General features: G+C 35.0%; 1 protein-coding gene across 1 annotated transcript in view; it reads right to left on the reverse strand.

The window, feature by feature from the left end:
* Nucleotides 1–327: 327 nt before the first annotated feature.
* Nucleotides 328–19,576, reverse strand: part of LOC114327199 (ATP-binding cassette sub-family C member 4) — a 194,685-nt gene continuing 175,436 nt past the window's right edge. Inside the window, exons 13-15 of the mRNA XM_050660972.1 lie at nt 4,574–4,709; nt 3,927–4,122; nt 328–491 (exon numbers count right to left, since the gene is read on the reverse strand). Of these exons, the coding sequence (XP_050516929.1) occupies nt 378–491; nt 3,927–4,122; nt 4,574–4,709 (446 nt within the window). The 3' untranslated portion in view covers nt 328–377. The remainder of the gene's footprint in view (nt 492–3,926; nt 4,123–4,573; nt 4,710–19,576) is intronic.

Here is a 19,576-nt window from a genome sequence, read left to right on the forward strand (position 1 = left end):
CCTGGGTATGTCTTGACTGCTGTTATGCTGTTACGGAATCTTTTATTAATCATGATGTAATCTATTTGATTTCTCACTATGCGGCCTGGAGTGTCTTGAGGTGATTTCCATGTATATAATCTTCTGTAAGGGAGTTTAATTAAGTGTTAGTAATCAGTTAAACATAATATTAGAAAATTTTTTAAAAAATATTTTACAAGTTCTCCCTGACGTTAGCTGCTGGTTTTGATAGTATTGTTCTTCGAAACTATTCTCGATAGCTTTATAGCGTAAGTCAGTCATTTAAATATTTTAAAGAAATACTGGTAATAGGAGTCAAATAATTAATCACAATAAATAAAAAAGTTTATTTACATCTTTTGCACAAAACATATATTTTAATCTTGTATTCCTGAATGTTCAATCATTTTGTTAAAGATACCACCTTGTTTTGTTCTCAAGGCTTGTGGAGTATCAAACTCTATAATTTCACCATGATCAACAACCATTATCTAAAAAATAATACAAATTTATTAAAATTTTACAAATGAGTAGGTGTGCTCTAGACTCGTAGACTTAGTCTAGACACATGTCTAAAGCATTCTACAGTGCGTCCATAAGTAAGGCATAAATGCATTATTTACGCATAAAGTCCGTATTCTCTACTTATATCTGATATGCGCGACATTATTCTTTGCAAACCATCTAGACTGTTTGCAAATACTACAACGTCGTCGGCATATCCAATGTTGTTCAGACGCACCCCGCTGACTAATTCGCATTCCTGTAGTTCTCTCAGCGCTTGCTCGAAGATATATTCAGAGTATATATTAAACAGCAATGGGGACAGGATGCATCCTTGCCTCACTCCTCTATCTATGGAGACTGCCTCTGTCAATTGGTCATTTACTTTAATATTGGCAGTTTGGTTGTAATACAAATTATATATGATTCTCAAATCTCTATCATCTACTCCCGCTTCTTTCAAGATGTTTATGAGTTCATCATGTTTTACTCTATTAAACGCCTTTTTTGTAGTCGATAAAACAAATATACACGTCACAGTACAACATCCCTGCATCTCTGCATAAGCACTTGGGCAGCGAATAGAGCCTCTCGGGTGCCTAAGGCATCGCGGAATCCAAACTGCGTCCATGATATCTGTTCTTCGCATTTTTTTTATATATTCTGCCATGTATCACTTTTAGAAACGTTTTGAGTAAGTGGGTCATTAGGCTAATTATTGTTCTGTAGTCTTCACATGTTTTGGCATTTACTTTTTTGGGTAAAGTTACGAAGGTCGACTTTAACCAGCTTTGGGGTATTTTTCCAGTTACGTATATTTTGTTGAGTACAGTTGTTATCCATTTTATTACTTGTTCATCCACAAGTTTTAGGAATTCTGCATAAAACTGGTCAGGCCCTACAGCTTTACCATCCTTAGTTGTTTTAATAGCTGACGTGACTTCTTCAATGGTAATCGGGGGTCCTGTTTGGCATTCAGTGTGTTCAATGGTATTCTGCCTTTCATCTGCAAAAGTTACCTGCACATATTTCTTCCACTTGTCTAGCTTTTCTTCCACACTTAACAGTGGTTTGCCTTGGATATCTGCCAAACACCCAACTCTTCTAGGTTTGTATAAGCCTGCAGCGTCTTTAACTTTTTTGTGTATATTTAATGAATCGTGTTTATGTTGAAATTGTTGGATTTTCGCACACTGTTCTCTTAGTCGTGTATCCTTAGCTATTCTAATTGCTTTTTTGATCTCTTTAGTATAATGATATGTCCTGATCTTTGGACTTTCGCCTCTATTCCATCATATCTAAAATCTCGTTTCTCATCTATGATTTCTTATTTATTTTTGATGGTTTAAGGAATTTCTCAAGTAAGTGAAACTGTATGCAACTTTTCTAACTCCTGGTCCATTACATCCGATTGAATAACGGTATTCAAGTTGTTCTGTATATTATACCGTTTTACACTCTGTTCTGTGTTTTCGTCTTTTAATAGCCTGATGTCGAATTTTGGATTGACACTACGTCTAACCTTCTTTAGCCTGAGCTTAATTTTGCCAATCAGTGGGTTATGGTCTGACTTGATATCAGCTCCTGGGTATGTCTTGACTGATGTTATGCTGTTACGGAATCTTTTATTAATCATGATGTAATCTATTTGATTTCTAACTATGCGGCCTGGAGTGTCTTGAGGCGATTTTCATGTATATAACCTTCTGTAAGGGAGTTTGAAGTTTCTGTTAGTAATTAAAAGCTCTTCTTCTGCCACAAATTCACCCAGTCGGTCTCCTCGCTCATTTTTTCTCCAAGTATAAATTGTCCTATGAATTCTCCTGATTGTCCCCTACTAATCTTTGCATTTAGATCACCCATAATCAAAGTTAAATCGTTTTTGGGGAGGCATTTTAAGGTGTTGGATAGTTCATTATAAAGTGCTTCAATTATCTCGTCCGGTTTGTCAGCTGTAGGGGCATATACCTGTATAATGTTAGTTGTAATTGGGTAGGTATTAAGTTGAAGCAGGAGTATTCTTTCCGATATAGGTACAAAATTTTTAACATGTCTGGCAGTTTCTTGATTTAAGATTATACCTACCCCATTTTCGTGTCTTCCATTAGGGTTACCTGAATAATATATCTGAATAATATATGTGATGACCAAGAAAATATAGGCTTTCGAAATGAGGCGTTATCGTCGAATCCTAAATATATCTTAAAAAGATCACGTTACAGGGTGTTTGTTGAGAATGCAAAAAGAAAAGGAGCTGTTAACCACAATAAAACAGCCAAAATCTGCCAATGGACTGCTGCTACTAATCTTATAAGGAAAAGTCGAAGAAAAACGGGGATAATGAAGGCCAAGGATTTCCTGGCTGAAAAATACTTACGTGGTTCAATACAACAACCACAAATCTTTTCAGAGCAGTAGTGTGCAAGCAATGTACAGATTGCCATGATGGTTGTCATTATCTGAAACGGATAGACACAACAAGAAAAAGAAAAAGTTTGAAAATTTATTTTTATTTATTATTTAAAGGATAGTTAGAAATACTGCCATTTTTAAGTAGTTTTTTTGATCTTATACGATAATAATTATTAGAAATTGTATCAAACCAGCCCCTTGTGTGGCGTCTATGTAAGGAATGCGTCTGGTAAACCAGCGACACATGCTTTTCCGGAAGCCGGTAGTTAAGCCACTCTAGTGCCCTAATATGTGTCAGATTTACTCACATAATCACCCAAGCCTCGTTTGGCTCGGTTCAGTGATTTGGGGCCCAAGCAAGCAATTTTTAGTTCTCTAAAAAGTCAATAAAAGATACAGGCATAGATAGCTTCACGCTGGCATAGTTTTGAAACCGATTAGGGCACCACATTGGAATCTTATTACCCAGAATTCCCATGTGAAGAGCATTTGGCTGATAGTTGTGCCCCTATCGCGCATCAGCGTGCTATAGGGGGGAAATAGATGGTCTGCAGCATTGGAGCGGGGTAGAGTGACTCCTGTTTTTACTCTGGTTAATACACCTAGCTCCAATGAATTGTTACACCCGAATGTGTTTTACGATATGGTGGACATTTTTCACAGGCCGGGTTAAATCAAATTGCTTGCTTGAATATGTGTGGTCTTATGAGCGTTGTGTTTATATTTTAGGTGTGCAGATGTGAATAGAAAAAACAGACAATATTATTAGTTTTCTTTTCTTAGTCAGTTCGTGTTCAGATTTTGTATGGTAAAGACGAAAATAGATCATTCGATCATTTATCGTGGTTTTCATTGTAAACAACCCTAAACCTGAGATTAATTATTATGAGTAATATTACATGCATGTGTTCGGCTACAAAATATATTTATGTATTAATTTCGTTACCTATCGTCTTTATAAAATCTATTTTTATTTTTTATTTGACAAAGCACTATGAATAAGCTCTTACCCTATCACAATCCAACACAGTATTTAATTTGTGAGCAATGGTTAGCACTGTACATTGTGAAAAATGAGTTTTAATTGTCCTTTGTAAGAGACTGCAAGTATCTGGATCCATGTTGGACGTAGCTTCATCCAAAACAATAATTTTATTTTTGCTGACCAACGCTCTGGCCAAGCATATCAATTGGCGTTGTCCAGAACTAAAAAAAAATATTAATATTTATGTACGCAAGAATTTATCAACTGGAAATAGAGACACGTGTCGACAAATACTGTTTTGCTGATAAAACAGTGAACAATTTGACTTAAAAAAAACAATCGTGACGTATGTAGAGTATAAAGACTTTATTATCTGGTTACTTTTGAATTTGGCGAATGGATTTAGTGTCCGCAGTCATATAAACCCAAATAAACAACAATACTTTTGAATATTAGTTCAGGGAAATAAGTCAAAAAAATTCCCTGTTTCTGACACCTCCCCCTCTAGGCAAACGACAATTGTTTTGATTAATACGAACCCCTCTAACAAGAAACTAATATGTTCCCTGCTGATAAATGTTCGATCTTTTTGATATAATTAGTTAGTAACAAATTATGATCGAATCATCACATTATCAGCGAAGAAAAAAAACGTTTCTCTATAATTCTTACCTATAACGTGAACCATTCTCAACAATGACATCATCTAAACAGGTAAATAAATTTTTTAAATGGACTTTTTCTATTGCGGACCAAATTTCTGCATCCGTATGGGTTCCTGATGGATCCATATTTGCTCTTATCGAACCTAGAATAAAAGTATTAAAATAACACAATTAAAATACGACTTATATTTACACCCTTTTTATTCATAGAGATGAATGGAATTGAGTTTACGTAACAACTAAAAAGTGTTATTTTGTTTTTGCTATCACGAACTTTATAAGTTAAGGTTTTGGCAGATAAAGTGGAAGAATTCCAGAAAAACTGGATATATTAAGTGACAAAAGAGTACAAATGGCGTAAAACTCAAAAGAACATACATTGGATGTCAGGGAAAACCTTAGAATTAGCGTAAAAAAGTAGTTACCATACAACATACCACGAAAACAAGAAACAACATTCAAAAAATAAAGCAGTTAACAGAAAAAATGTATATGCATCAGAATAGGTAAATACAGACAGTATGTCAAGAAATCAAGCAGCATGCAAACCGCCTAAAAATAATGACCTACCTATTTAAAAAAGTTAAATATTTGTCCCAAGAGTTCAAGCCACAACTGCAAGCAGTTCCAGAGTATAATAATCTGGGTAAACTTACTGCTCCGAATTATACAAATACTCTTCAAAAGATCCATCAGGATCAGAACACAAGAAAAATGATGAGTTCGAACCAATTATTTTATCAGCAAAAGTAGAGAAGGCTCTCAACCAACTAAGATACAAAAAACGCAGGGATAGATGGCATACCAGTAGAGAATCTAAAAGGGATGGACGAGATTAGTATAGATGTAATACTGGTATAGACTTCAGCCATTCCGCAAAAATGGCTGCAGTCATCCTTTATAATGATACCAAAAACAGCTAATGCCACAAAATGCAATCAGCATTGCTTAATCAGTTTAATGAGCCACTTGTTGAAACTCATCCTTAGGATATTACACTCAAGAATGTACTAGCGGGATAACACAATTTGGTTTTAAGGGAGGACTAGGAACAAGAGAGGCAATTTTATGTTTGAACACCTTAATACAAAACTGCTTAGATCAACCAAAAGGTTTCTACCTGACCTTCATAGATTACGAGAAGGCATTTGACAATATTAAGCACGAAATCATGATGGACCTACTACAAGGCCAACATTGACAATAAGGAGATCAGAATTAATTGAAAAGTCTCACATGCAGAATCCACCAATTTAATGAAAATTAAAATGGTAAATAGTAACTTAAAACTGAGACTTTTCGTGTTGAAAGTTCTTTCTGGTACATCCTTAATCTGCGACTTTTTCAATTAATAAGATCGCAGACGACGAATATAGAAAACGAAAAGGAAACCATCACATTTCGTTTTCATTCGTCTAGGAAAAAAGGACAGAAGAGGAACTTTCAGTACTCAAATCCGAGTAAAGGTAGAAAAATAATAAATGATGGTTTTGCTTGTTTTCGATTCAGAGGGTTGCACACCTCGCTGGTGAGAAAAGGACAGAAGAGGAACTTTCAGTACTCAAATCCGAGTAAAGATAAAAAAATAATAAATGATGGTTTTGCTTGTTTTCGATTCAGAGGGTTGCACACCTCGAGATGTCGCTGTATCGCGTCCTAATGGGGAATTTGAATTATCTTTCAGATTCCCTTTGAATTGATGGTCCACCTATTTTTCTATTCAAAGGAGTGCACGCTAACGAACGCGCTGCTGAAAACGCCTGAAACGGTAGAAACAGCCTGTCCAGTTGGTGTACAACCCTCTGAATCGAAAACAAGCAAAACCATCATTTATTTTTTTTTTCTATATTTACTCGGATTTGAGTAATGAAAGTTCTTCTTCTGTCCTTTTTTCCTAGACGAATGAAAATGGAATGTGATGGTTTCCTTTTCGTTTTCTATATTCGTCGTCTGCGGTCTTATTAATTGAAAAAGTCGCAGATTAAGGACGTACCAGAAAGAACTTTCAACACGAAAAGTCCCAGTTTTAATTTACTATTTACCATTTTAATTTTTATTAAATTGGTGGATTCTGCATCTGAGACTCTTCAATTTGTTATGAGATGTCGCTGTATCGCGTCCTAATAGGGAATTTGAATTATCTCTCAGATTTCCTTTAAATTGATGGTCCAGCTATTTTTAGATTCAGAGGAGTGCACGCTAACGAACGCTGCTGAGGACGCCTGAAATGGTAGAAACAGCCTGTCTAGCGGGTGTGCAACCCTCTGAATCCAAAACAAGCAAAACCATAATTTATTATAGATCAGAATTATTCAAAATCTATACTGGAACCAAGTGGCAAAGATGAGGATTGATCAAAACCAACCTACGGATGAATTTGAAATCCGGAAGGGTGGCCGCCATGGCCCATGGCTGCATACTCTTTCCGATGCTTTTTAATTTATATGTGAAAAATGAATTCGCGGAAGCATTAGAAGGTACGGAATTAGGCATTAAGGTAAACGTCATACTAATTAGCAACCGACGCTATGCGGACGATACAGTGATTATAACCGCCAATTTGGAAGATCAGCAGTTATTATTAGATAGGGTGAAGAGTAAATGTAAAAACTATGGAGTCAACATCAACATTTTTAAAACGAAATATATTTATGGTTATTAGCAGAAACCCTCCAGAAAACCCGATAATATACCGGGTCGACCAAAAGTCAGTTAACGCTATCACAAAAAGTCACGCGCAAGTTTGCGGCGTCTCCAAGAAAATACATCATGCTCTGTAAAGGGCCTTGCAAATAATCCACAGTTAAATACAAGATATTCGATATTTTCTGCAAGACGGTGCACCGCCTCATTATGGATTGCAGGTTCGTGAGTTTCTAAAGGACCAGTTTAGTGATTGAATGGTCCGCGCCTTCGCCAGATTTGACGCCCTGTGATTTTGCCTTGTGGGGAGTACTTAAAGATAAAGTTTTTGCCAATTTGAAGTTCTCCGTGCCAACTTGGAAGTCTGTAGAAAGACTTGTTTCACTGTGTACAAGCATTGCGAAAAATGTATTGATGATGGTGGTTTACATTTTGAACATAAAATATAAAGCATGCACTTCTTTGTACCTACTTATTTACAATAAACAACAAATAATAAACGTTTTTTGAAGTTATACTTCTTTAGGAGCGATTGAGAGTAAAATTTCATAATTCTGCGCGCATGCGCACACAGACAGTATGCCGTTTAGTTGCTGAATCTTTCAAGTTATGTATAAATATATCAGTGCAAGAAAAGGTGTGAAAAGGATATATTAGTGTTTTTAGTTAATGTATTACATTTATTATAATTTTTGTGTCTTTGGATTTGTCCTCCTCGGGAATAAGATATTTTATAACAATAGTAAGTATATTTAAAGTATTTTTGTATTAAAAGTGTCAGTATGTACGAGAAATCTTAGCGAGATAGCGCAGTGGCAGAGCGTGTGACCGGAGATCAAGAGGTCCCGGGTTCAAATCCCGGACGATTCATATTTTTTTTATATTTTTGGTATCGTTTTAATAAAAAAATTTTAATTGTGGTAGGTAAAGAAAGTTAGTTTAATATTTAAATAAAATACAAATAACCTGTTAAGTATATTAATTTCGTTGAAATCATAATAATATAAGTATAACTTCTTACGTGCGTGCAAAGTACACACACATTCTTTTTTTTACTTCAGTTATTTTTGCTTTTATTAAATACAAAATGGTTAAATTGACTTTTGGTCAACCCGGTATATAGGTGACGATTGTATGAAATGCGTGACAACTATTAAATACTTTCGCACCACAATCAGTGACCAATGGGAAAATGGGATCCACAAGAAGAAATAAAAACCCGAATACAAATCATCTATCATTTTTGAAAACTACATAAAAATAGTGTAATTTTTGTATTTTACATTTTTTTAATTCTGTAAATCAAGCAGTTTACAGGGGGGTCAAATATAGTGAATAACCCCGTACACAGACATTCAAAAGACTTTTATTGACTAGTAAGTAATATATTGTAGCTATTATTATAGGATTTCATGTTTCGTTTTATTTCTGTTTATGTTCTAGTATCTTTGATATTTTTTTTGTATTTATCTTTCATAATATCTCTTGATAAATTGTTAGTATTTTTTGATAGCTTTTTACACCATTAATGTTTAAGACATTCCTAAATTACAACTAAGGGATCTCATATTTGTATCCAGCATCCTATGTTATACACTATACTAGGGATGGGAAAAACCTACCGGTTTAAACCTAAAACCGGTTTTTTTACTTCGCAATAACCGGTTTTACCGGTTGTTTTTTTGTCCCGGTTATAACCGGTTTTTTCTTTTTAAAGTAAAAACCGGTTATTAGGTTTTTATGGTGATTAGGATTAGGTTAGGTATTATTTTGGATCCCAATCATAATTATTATTCTCAAGTAATGATTCCAAACAAAACCATAATTCAAATTTTATTTTATTTTATAAAATACAGAAGCAAACTGAAAGTGCAATCTCACATCAGCCAGAAACATTATTAAGTTGTATTATAATATTTCCTTGAAAAGGTATTTGTAATCATAATATTTACATAAGAAGTGATCTGGTTGAATTAGACGCAAACATCATATATTTTTCACACTTAACTCTTGACATTGAAAGTGGTTGAATGACTTTTTCTGATTACCAAAAATAATGCTCTGACTACGAATATCGAATTACTGATTACGAATACGAATCTCCAAGAATTTCGCTACGTTTTCAAAACCATACACTCATACAGGAAGTGTTAAATGAGTTAAAATGTACCTATTCTACAAATATACAAACGTGTTAAAAGTAATACATGTTCTTTCGATAGTACTAATTTTAATCATATTGATATCGAGTCGAATGGAGTATCGCAAACTAAAGTGTATTGTAAATGTAACTTTGTAACCTATTGGATTGAAAAAACCAAAAACCGGTTTTTCCAAAAACCGGTTTTTTTTGGCCGGTTATAACCGCCAGGTTAAACCGTAAGCAAAAAACACCGGTATAACCGAAAACCGGTGTTTTGTCAAAAACCGCCATCCCTACACTATACACTCTCCTTTAGGTCGTTCTTCTTGTTTGCTCTATTGTGCAGATACCAATTTTATCTACAATCTTAATATTCCTGTCAAAAAAAGGGATATTAGGGAGCAGAACGCATATTGTAGTGCTAAGGACATGAAATTCGGTTTTTCAGAGATAACCAGACATGTGAGTTCCCACGTCGCATAGGATTAGTCTGGGCAGCATTTGGTAAATTACGCTACGTTTAAATCGGATCTACTCTTATAGGCGAGCGGCACACCCCTAATTTGAGGCTTAGAAATCGAAAAAGCGACCATGATAGGTGAATGCAACTTTTGGTCATTCTTTATTTTTTCGAGGTCGGTAAATTCTTTTATCTAGAATTGGTGGAACATGTTTATGCAAAAATGCGAAAAATCAATTTTGATGATTTTTCATACATACACCGGCAAAATTAGCCGAACATCTTAAAAATGGGACATATTTGATGTCTCGAATCTCCTAATCCTGTTGTCCGATTTGTGCGATTCTTTTAGCCTTATAGCCTTATTAGTTAAGAATATCGGTGTAATAATATTGCTGTTAGACAGGTAAATGTCATTTTATACCGGGTGTTAAAATCATACTGTGTTTTTTCTTAAAATTCGGAACACCCTGTGGAATATTCTAGAATATATAAAATATTAAAATTAAAACTCGATTGTGGACTTAGGCTTTATTAACATTTTCTATTTTGATTAATTTGCTTATGTTGGAAAATAAAAAAGTTATGTGCTTTAACAACTAGCCATGCTTTTTATCAATAAATCCTCATAGTAGGGGAGGAAAGTATGCTAAATTTGCATTTACTCGAGCGTTATGGGGACCTATTGGATTGTGAAGAGTGGGTGCTAAAACCAAAAAAAGTTAAGTTAAGTTTTCCATAAAGTCTGACACTCTCCATTTTTTAATTTAATTTTCCATTTCCACCAATCGTTTTTTCCGATTATAGGAAAAATTGGCTATACCTATCCATAATTGGAAAAATGTTGCGAATAAAAGTTGCTTATTTTTACGTAAAGGATCCAAATCTGCAATAACAATTGGGGTCGTAAAGTAATCCCTCACCCCACCGCTGTGAGGGGTCGTGTTTGGTGCCATTCGGTAGATTTTTGAAAAATATTGTATATGTGTATTTTGAAGTTTTACGATCTGATGTTCATTCCGAGAAATATCGCAGTGTTCGTATTTAAAACTTTTAATTTACCCCCACCCCTCTCCGTTGGGTGTCACGAGCCCCCACGAAGGTGGGGTGGGGGATTTAATTTAAAATCTTAAATAGGAGCCCCAATTTTTATTTCAGATTTGGATGCTTTACGTAAAAATAAGCAACTTTTATTCGACACATTTTTTCGAATTATGGATAGATAGCGCTATAATCGGAAAAGAATGATTGTTATAAATGGAAACTTAAATTAAAAAAAGAAAAGTCCCCCACTTTATGGAAAACTTAATTTAACCTTTTTCTAATTTTAGCACATACTCTTCACAATCCAATAGGTCCCCATAACGCTCGAGTAACTGCAAATTTAGTGTACTTTCCTCCCCTACTATAAGGATATATTGATGAAAAACATGGATAGTTGTTAACGCATATAACTTTTTTATTACCTTAATTTATTTTTTATTTAGCGTATGGCTTAAGTATATCACAGATTATATTTAGATTTATGCATTATACAATGCATCACAAACAGATGTCCAATTTTTTTATATATTCTATTGACCCTTCGGTTGCCATTACAAAGTCTATAGGGTCGCCTGTGTATGCTCTGCGTGGGCAGTCCTGAACAATGTGACTGATCGTCTGTCTTGCAGCGCCGCAGTCACAAGAAGGCGAGGGGAGTTTACCCCATCTGTGGAGGGAGTCGGCGCATCTTCCACAGTTTGTTCGAATTCGATTAAGGGCTGCCCAAATCTTACGGGGACGTTCAAATTCGCCAGGTTTCCCTATGATGTCCGGTAGACTATGGTAATGCGGATCTGTCCTACTTTCCCAATCTTCTCTCCATCGGGTATTTAAGTCAAAGTTGGATTGCTGCAGCGCTTGAGCAGATTGTAGAGGGGGTAACCTGGATCGGAGACCGTTTCCAAGAATATCGGGGATGTCGTTGTGGACTAGAAGCTGGCGACTGTCCATTATTTTGTTATATTCTTTAACCAATGCATGTTCGCGGCGTAGGTTGGGTGGTGCTATATTACTAAGGGTAGGTAGCCACATTGTAGGGGTGGGCTTAATTGTGCCTGTTATCATACGCATAGTACGGTTTAGTTGGGTGTCGACCAGGTGGGTATGCCTGCTATTTAGCCACACTGGAGCACAGTATTCTGCAACCGGATATATCAGGCCAAGAGCAGAGGATCTTAATGTTGATGCTGTGGACCCCCATGTAGTGCCGCAGAGTTTCTGTATTATATTGTTGCGTGTTTTCAATTTTGCTGCTGTTTTCGTCAGGTGTTCTCTGAATGTGAGCGTTCTGTCTAGAGTAACCCCAAGGTATTTCGGGTATTTATTGTGTTTTAACAGCTTGTTATTAAAATACACTCGCAATTCTCTGTTTGCCAACTTGTTGTTTAGATGAAAAGCTGATACTTCAGTTTTTGTAGTACTTGGCTGTAGTCTCCATTTCCTAAGGTATTCGCTGAGGATGGATAAGTCATTCGTGAGAGTGATTTTTGTAGTTTCTAAAGATTGGTGGCTTGTTGCAAGGGTCCAGTCGTCAGCATATCCAAACTTCCGAGATTCGGTTTCAGGCATGTCAGCAATATAGAGGCTGAAAAGTAGAGGGGCAAGGACAGAACCCTGTGGAAGACCATTGTTAAGTTTCATCTGTCTACTCGTCTCCTTTCCCATTATAACCTGGAAGGCTCTGTTGGTCAGCATGTTGTCAATGAGGTTAATTATCTTTCTGCAGGGGATAATGCGGGCCAGTTTATATATTAATCCGTGTCTCCAAACAGTATCATATGCTGCTGTTAGATCTATAAATACTGTTGCTGTCTTTTGTTTCTTTTGAAAACTAGCTTCTATAAAAGTTGTTAATGACAGCACTTGGTCCGTACAGCTTCGATGAGGGCGGAAGCCAGCTTGTTCAATGGGGACATTTTCTAGTATCCTGTGACTAATTCTGTTGAGGAGAAGCTTTTCTAATAGTTTATATACCATGCTGAGTAGAGCTATGGGGCGGTAGTTTTCTGGCTTATCGTTTGATTTGCCCGGTTTCGGAATTGCAATTATCTTTGTTCGCTTAAGTGAGAAAGGAATGTTACCTGACTGAAGTATATCATTAAAGAACATTGCAAGCCACTGTTTCGTGTATGCACCACTGTGTATCAAGAACTCTGGATGGATACCATCAAAGCCTGGTGCTTTACCTGATGTCATTTCTTTCAGCGCATGTGTGATTTCAGAAATAAGTATTTTTGCTGAATATTCGGAGTTCGTTCTGTTCATTTGTTTTAATGCCCTTAAGTCTCTTTTCACGTTGGTAGTATGTGTTCGATCTCGTGGAGCTCTGGATAGAGATACTATATGGGAGGCAACCTTGTTAGGAGACATTTTAGACTCTCTGAATTCCAGCTGGTTAGCTCCTCCAATTTTTCGCAACAAGGACCATGCCTGCCGGCTTGATTTTTTGAAGTCAAGGTTTTATCTTAAATAATTAATTATCTTAAATAAGTAAATAAATCAAAAAGGAAAAAAGCCTAAGTCTACAATCGAGTATTAATTATAATATTTTTCATATGCTAGAATATTCCACAGTTTGTTCCAAGCTTAAGAAAAAAATACAGTATGCTTGGTACGCCCGGTATAAAATGATATTTACCTGTCTAGCAACAATATTATTACAACAATATTCTTAAATAATAAGGCTATAATATAAAAGAATCACTCAAATCGGAACAGTGGTTTAGAAAATTCGCGACAGCAAACATGTCCCATTTTTAAGGTGTTCGGCTAATTTTGCCGGTGTGTGTATTTACCTCGCTGTATCTTTGGTCGCTCTAGATATTTCCTTCTGAAAATTTTATTGAGTCATCATTGAGGAATTTAGATAACAATGAGGTTTGTCTCAGATGTTTAAATAAATTAAAAGAAAAGTTGTTAATTTTTAAACATTTTGTTGTCAGATATCGTTAGTTTCATGTTTACTTAAAAAAGTTGTGTGACAAACTTTTTAGTTTATAATTTTAATCAACACAGCATTAAAATATAAGTCAAGAAGAAGTTTTCTGGAAAATTTCAAGTCAAAATATGCAATAAGAAAAACTTTATGTGACTTTATAGACGAGTGGCACTCCCCCCAAAAAACGCTTATTTCTCGAGATATTGACCACCGTGTGGTGAATGGCTAATTTTTGTATTACTTTATGTTTTTTATGATGGTGCTAAAAAAGAAAATGAGGTTTATTTTGAATTTTAGATGGGGAACATTTTCAAAATCGCAATTTAACCATAAAAATAAAAAAAAAATAAATTACGTTTTTCTTAAAATTAAAAGTTGTACCATTTTTTTATACATTTTGTTCTTTGTACCCTATATTTTAACATAAACTTGATTAAAAAGCTAAATTTCAAATTTTGTCACTAAACTTTTTAACTTAAACTTTGCAATTCAGGAATCTGAAGCTTTTACTTTAAACAATTCATGCACTTTTATTATAATAAGACAGAAAGATTGAAACAGGTCCCATTGTCTTCAGAAAGGTGAGAAATATATATCATAAAAATTTTAGAAAAAAGTATTAAAGTGGAACGGAGTTGTACCGAGTTAAACGCAAAAAAAACGTGATTTAATTTTTTTTTATTTTTAGTGTAAAATTTCGATTTTGACAAGGTTTCCCCACTTAAAATTCAAAATAAACTTCATTTTCGTTTTCATTACCACCAAAAACATAAAATATGACCAATATTAGCCATTCACTACACCGTGGCCAGTATCTCGAAAAACAAATGTTTTGGGGTGTGCCGCTCGTCTATAAAGTCACATAACTTTTTTTATTACATATTTTGACTTAAAATTTTCCCGAAAACTTCTTCATGAGTTACATTTTATTGCTGTGGTCGTTAAAATTATAAACTAAAAAGTTTGTCACTCAACTTTTTTTAAGTAAACATGGAACTAACGAAATCTGACGACAAAATGTTTAAAAATTAACAACTATTCTTTTAATTTATTTATACATTTTGGACAAATCTCATTGTTATCTAAATACTTCAAAGATGACAGATGAAAATTAATTTTTTCAATTTTTGCAAAAAATTTGATTTTTGAACATGTTCCACCAAATCTTGAAAAAAGTAAACTTCATATTCGGATTCAGCTACCTCGAAAACATAAAGAATGACTAAAATTGGACATTTATCTTAAATTTGATTTTCGTGGTCGGTATAACGTAATTTTAGGGGTTGCTGTCGCTCGCCTATTATGTCTCAAAGGGAAAATCTTTGGGCAGTGTCGGAAACATTAACAGTCATAAAGAAGGTAGTGAACGAGATTCGAGTGACTTATTGGCTATTCGCAAATGAAATTGGGTAGGACTGCTTGTCAGATTTATCTGACAACCAATGAACAAAATGTTAAGTGAAGGCCAAGAAGCACTACGGAGCATGGGACACCCAGCAATTAGATTAGGGTGACCAAACGTCCCGTAAAAACGGGATTGTCCCGTTTTTAACGATTTGTCTCGGGGTCCCGAAAAAGTCTCTCGGGACGCCTAAATATCCCGTATTTGCGTTGGGTTGAGTTTATGTATCTGACTATATTTTCTCTCTTTAATTTTTCTTCAATTTCGGCATTTGTTTTCATTCTTATTTCTCCCTCTCCTGTTACATTTTGGCCCAGGATTGTTCTCATTATTTTATTTCAAATTTCAGAACGCTATCTTTCTCTTTCTTGTTAATCGTCATGTAACATCAGGTCTTATCTAGTTTCATAATATTATACTCAGAGTCTTGCTTCTCAGCAAATTTCTATTCATTCCATATGTTTTTCTGCCTCTCGGAATTATTTTCTTTGTTCTCCCTTTTCCGGTTTTCCCTATTGTTACTCCCAAGTAGCTAGAGGTGGATACAGTTTCAAATTTATATTTTGTGTTATTAGATATTTCTGAGTTGCTGTGTCATCGTTTCCTATCGTCATGTATTTTGTTTTGTGCTGGTTTATCTCTAGTCCTACTCTCTTTGTTTCCTTATAAGTGTCATCTTCGTCTTCGCTGTGATGACTAGATCATCTGCACATGCTATTTTTTCTGTCTTTTTAAATATCCTCCAGAGAAACCAGTCATTTTTCTTCTTTTTATTTATTGAGTTGGCTTTGTTTCTCGCTATTTTGAATTCCCCGTTTTGATCTGATGGTTTGTTGATGCATGTCATTCTGGCGGAGTTTTTTAGTGTTCTATCTGTTTGTCAGTCTTGAACACACGTAAATTACATAAATTAGTAAATTGAAAAGGATTTCTAGGTCCCAAATTAGCTAAAAGGCCATGTTTCAATCGCCCCACCTGTTTGGGCATCGCCTTAAACCGTCCTTGGCAGTGGCGCACACATAGGGGGCTTTTCCTTAGAGCAAGTAAAATTCTTGGTGCGCTACTGCTCCTTGAATGTGTCCCGTTTTTGTCAAATTTATGACTTGGTCACCCTAAATTAGATAGACTGAAGGCCTGAAGCGTGTTGGCAATAATTAGATGCAACTACACAAGAGACAGACAGATAGAAGGACTTGAGGTAGATCTATGTCCAGCAGTGGACGCATAAATGTGAATAAACTAAAACACGGACTCTCAAAAAATCTGTAGAAGTAAGATTTAACCTTCGTCGGGCGGCATAGGTACAATTGTAACTTTTGAGTTTTCGAATTGTGATAACTTTTTTTTTTCAAAGAGGTAGGGACTTGAAATTTTGTGACATCTCTACATTTATCCAGTCGATTATGTGAGCAAAATGTAGCAAAAAATCCTCCCAGAAAGAGGCTTAAATGGTTCCTACCCCCATAAACGACGGCATAGGTACATACATTTGTATCTTGTACATTTTTTAATAAATAATTTTAAAAACAATATATTGTGTATTTAAATGATAGGTTATTTGAATCAAAGTACACAAATGAATGTTAGCGTGGATTTTCGCAATACATGTATTTTTAGAAAAAGGATGTTCGTCACACACAGGTAGAAAATATACTGCACAAGTATTTTTCGTATTACGCTGTTTTTCCGTTCGTTTAGACAAACATGACAACTTCCGTTACTGGAGTAGATCCACGAATACTGTGAGATAATTGAGGAGGAGTATCTACAGCAAATACATACTCTGTTTCGACCTAGGACCATAGCACTACGAAGACAATGACTCCTCATCATCATCCGGTCAACTTTGAGATTGATATGAAGGCAACCAAATATTTTAAGAATGACCCTTCAGAAATTTTTTGCATTAGTCATTTGTTTGTGTAATGGATTATGTTCGCATAACTCAATGTTCGACATAGAATGCTGGGTGAGTTTACGGTCAAATACTCACCCAACATTTTATCCATATTATTAATCACGCTTTGTTTTTATTGTAAGCCTGAATTGTTTCCGGCTTTGCTACTTCACCGTCTTCTAATTTTCCTGTATCTCTTATTTTTTTCACTTTGCCTACTAGCCCTACTAACACCATGTGCCATGAATTAAAGAATTTAGCGAATTCAAAACTGGTAAAAAAGAAATTTGTGGTAATATTCTGCCCATAACCTTTATAAGACGTGACCAGATCCAAAACTGTTTGTTCGCCAACGTTAACTTGTCGGGAATCAAATGCTGTTTTTCCAACATAAAGATGATCTTGTACGGGATAAGCATGTTTGATGAATCAGAAGCCAAAAATACTGTGATCCCATATTTAGCGAGTTTGGAGCCTTGTTGCAAATTTGATTCAGCATTGTCTAGATACCTCGTACGAGTACAGCTTTATCGGTTTTTTTGCGTTCTTCACGGGTATTTTCGTTGTGAAATCATGTAAATCTTTGCATGGTCTTGAAAGGATTACAAGACATTGCTGCACGTATAAGTGGCAGATACTCCATAATCCACACCCCACCCAAGTTTTCTTTGCTATTTCTATGTACACCTTTTGTCGCCATTTCGGTAAACTAGCTATATAATCACTATTATTCATGATAATTTTTAGGTATACACCTCTTGACAAACACCAAACAATTAAATCGGGATGAGATCTACATATGTTTCCCATTTAAATACCATACTACTCTTCCTAGAATTTGTTTACGACCACTATTTTCAAGTTTATTCTTGTATTAAGTAATTTCAAAAATTTACGATAGATAAGAGCAGTCACGTCATAACGGCTTCTAATATTTGTTTGTAAATCCATACAAGAACAAATTACCGAATTTTATTTATTTATTGCAATATTCAACAATTTTTTCCGGTTATGCTAGTAATAAATAATATTATCTTAAAATTAACATATATTTCCTTTTAGATTAACGAATTTTTAAGAAAATATATAACAGGTACAATTGTACGTATGCGTTTCCTGTTAACGGTGTAAAATTATGTCGCTCGACAAAGCGGCTGCTCCATGCCAAAAAAAAATAACTGACATAAAATTCGAAACTGCGTTTTTTGCATGTATATGTACATACTGTGTTATTGCGCATTTTTAGAGCCGACATATGCAGTATTATCTTGACTGGTTTTGAAGATATCGCTTACTCAAAACACAGTATCTACACTGCTAGTTCCATTTTCCCATGTCAAAACACAGTAAGTGGTTTATTAGCGACCTCAAAAACCCCTGGATGCCTAATTTCATTTAATCAAAAAAAGCTTTCATATTTTGGCCATCTTTTCGGGTCTTTGGACCACTGTGCGATGGGCAGTTCAAATAAATATTGTGGTGGGAAAGCCAATAAAGACTCAGCAAGCTAATAATACTAAAGTTGTGCTCACTACGGAGAGCAATAGATTGTATCCTCGCTCGGACCCTTGCTCCCTGGTAGGGGAGAGTTGGACAAAACCGGGTACCACTCTAAAAACCGTCTGTATCTTTTGCTATGTGAGAGTAGCAAATGTTTGCTGCAGACTGAAATATTCTCAAATGACTTAAGTTTGATAGGCCAATGTCAATTTTTAAAAATATTCTTAGATTTTTAATTTTTTTTATTTTTATGAAAATATTGCAAAATACCCGGTTTTGTCCAACCGGTATGATAAATCCGGGTAGTAACTTAATTACCATGTAAAAAGACTAATGGGCAAAACATAAAATATTTATTAAAAGTATGTAAACAAAAATCGAAAATCTATGAACAGAAGTCACAAATAAAAACTTCATCTACATCATCATAGGCACTACAGGCGTCATAAGCCTATTTGGTGCAAGACACACATTTTATCCAGCCTTCCTTCGCATTACTTATATGTAATTTGAAAAAAAAGTTAATTGTAATATAGACACGCATCGTCATTATTATCTTCTTCCTCCAAACTCTCCAAAATTGTGTTTTTGGTGCAGCCCTTTTTACCACGTTTTTTCTTTTTTTTTTGTCCAGTTCATTTAGTTTTAATTTTTTACGACTGGAGATTTTTTTAATTTTTCCTACTAGCTTTCTTACTAGCTTCTTCAACAGAAGAAGCCACATGTTGTAGTTAAGTAAAAGCAAAAAAGCCACTGCAGAAACTGGAAGTAACAACAGGTCTGATAAAATCGGGTACCCGGTTTTGTCGATTTTCAGACTACCCGGTTTTGTCAAACTCGGAAACAAGACATTAAATGTTATTTAAATTTTTAAGTTATGAAATAATATTCAAAATTTTTGGCCAAATTAAAGGTAATATACTAGGTTACATGTATTAAATTTTAAAATGGCCATTAGTTATTCATTAGAGGAGAAAACAGTT

The sequence above is a fragment of the Diabrotica virgifera genome, chromosome 9, assembly GCF_917563875.1.
Source record: "Diabrotica virgifera virgifera chromosome 9, PGI_DIABVI_V3a".
NCBI lineage: Eukaryota > Metazoa > Arthropoda > Insecta > Coleoptera > Chrysomelidae > Diabrotica > Diabrotica virgifera.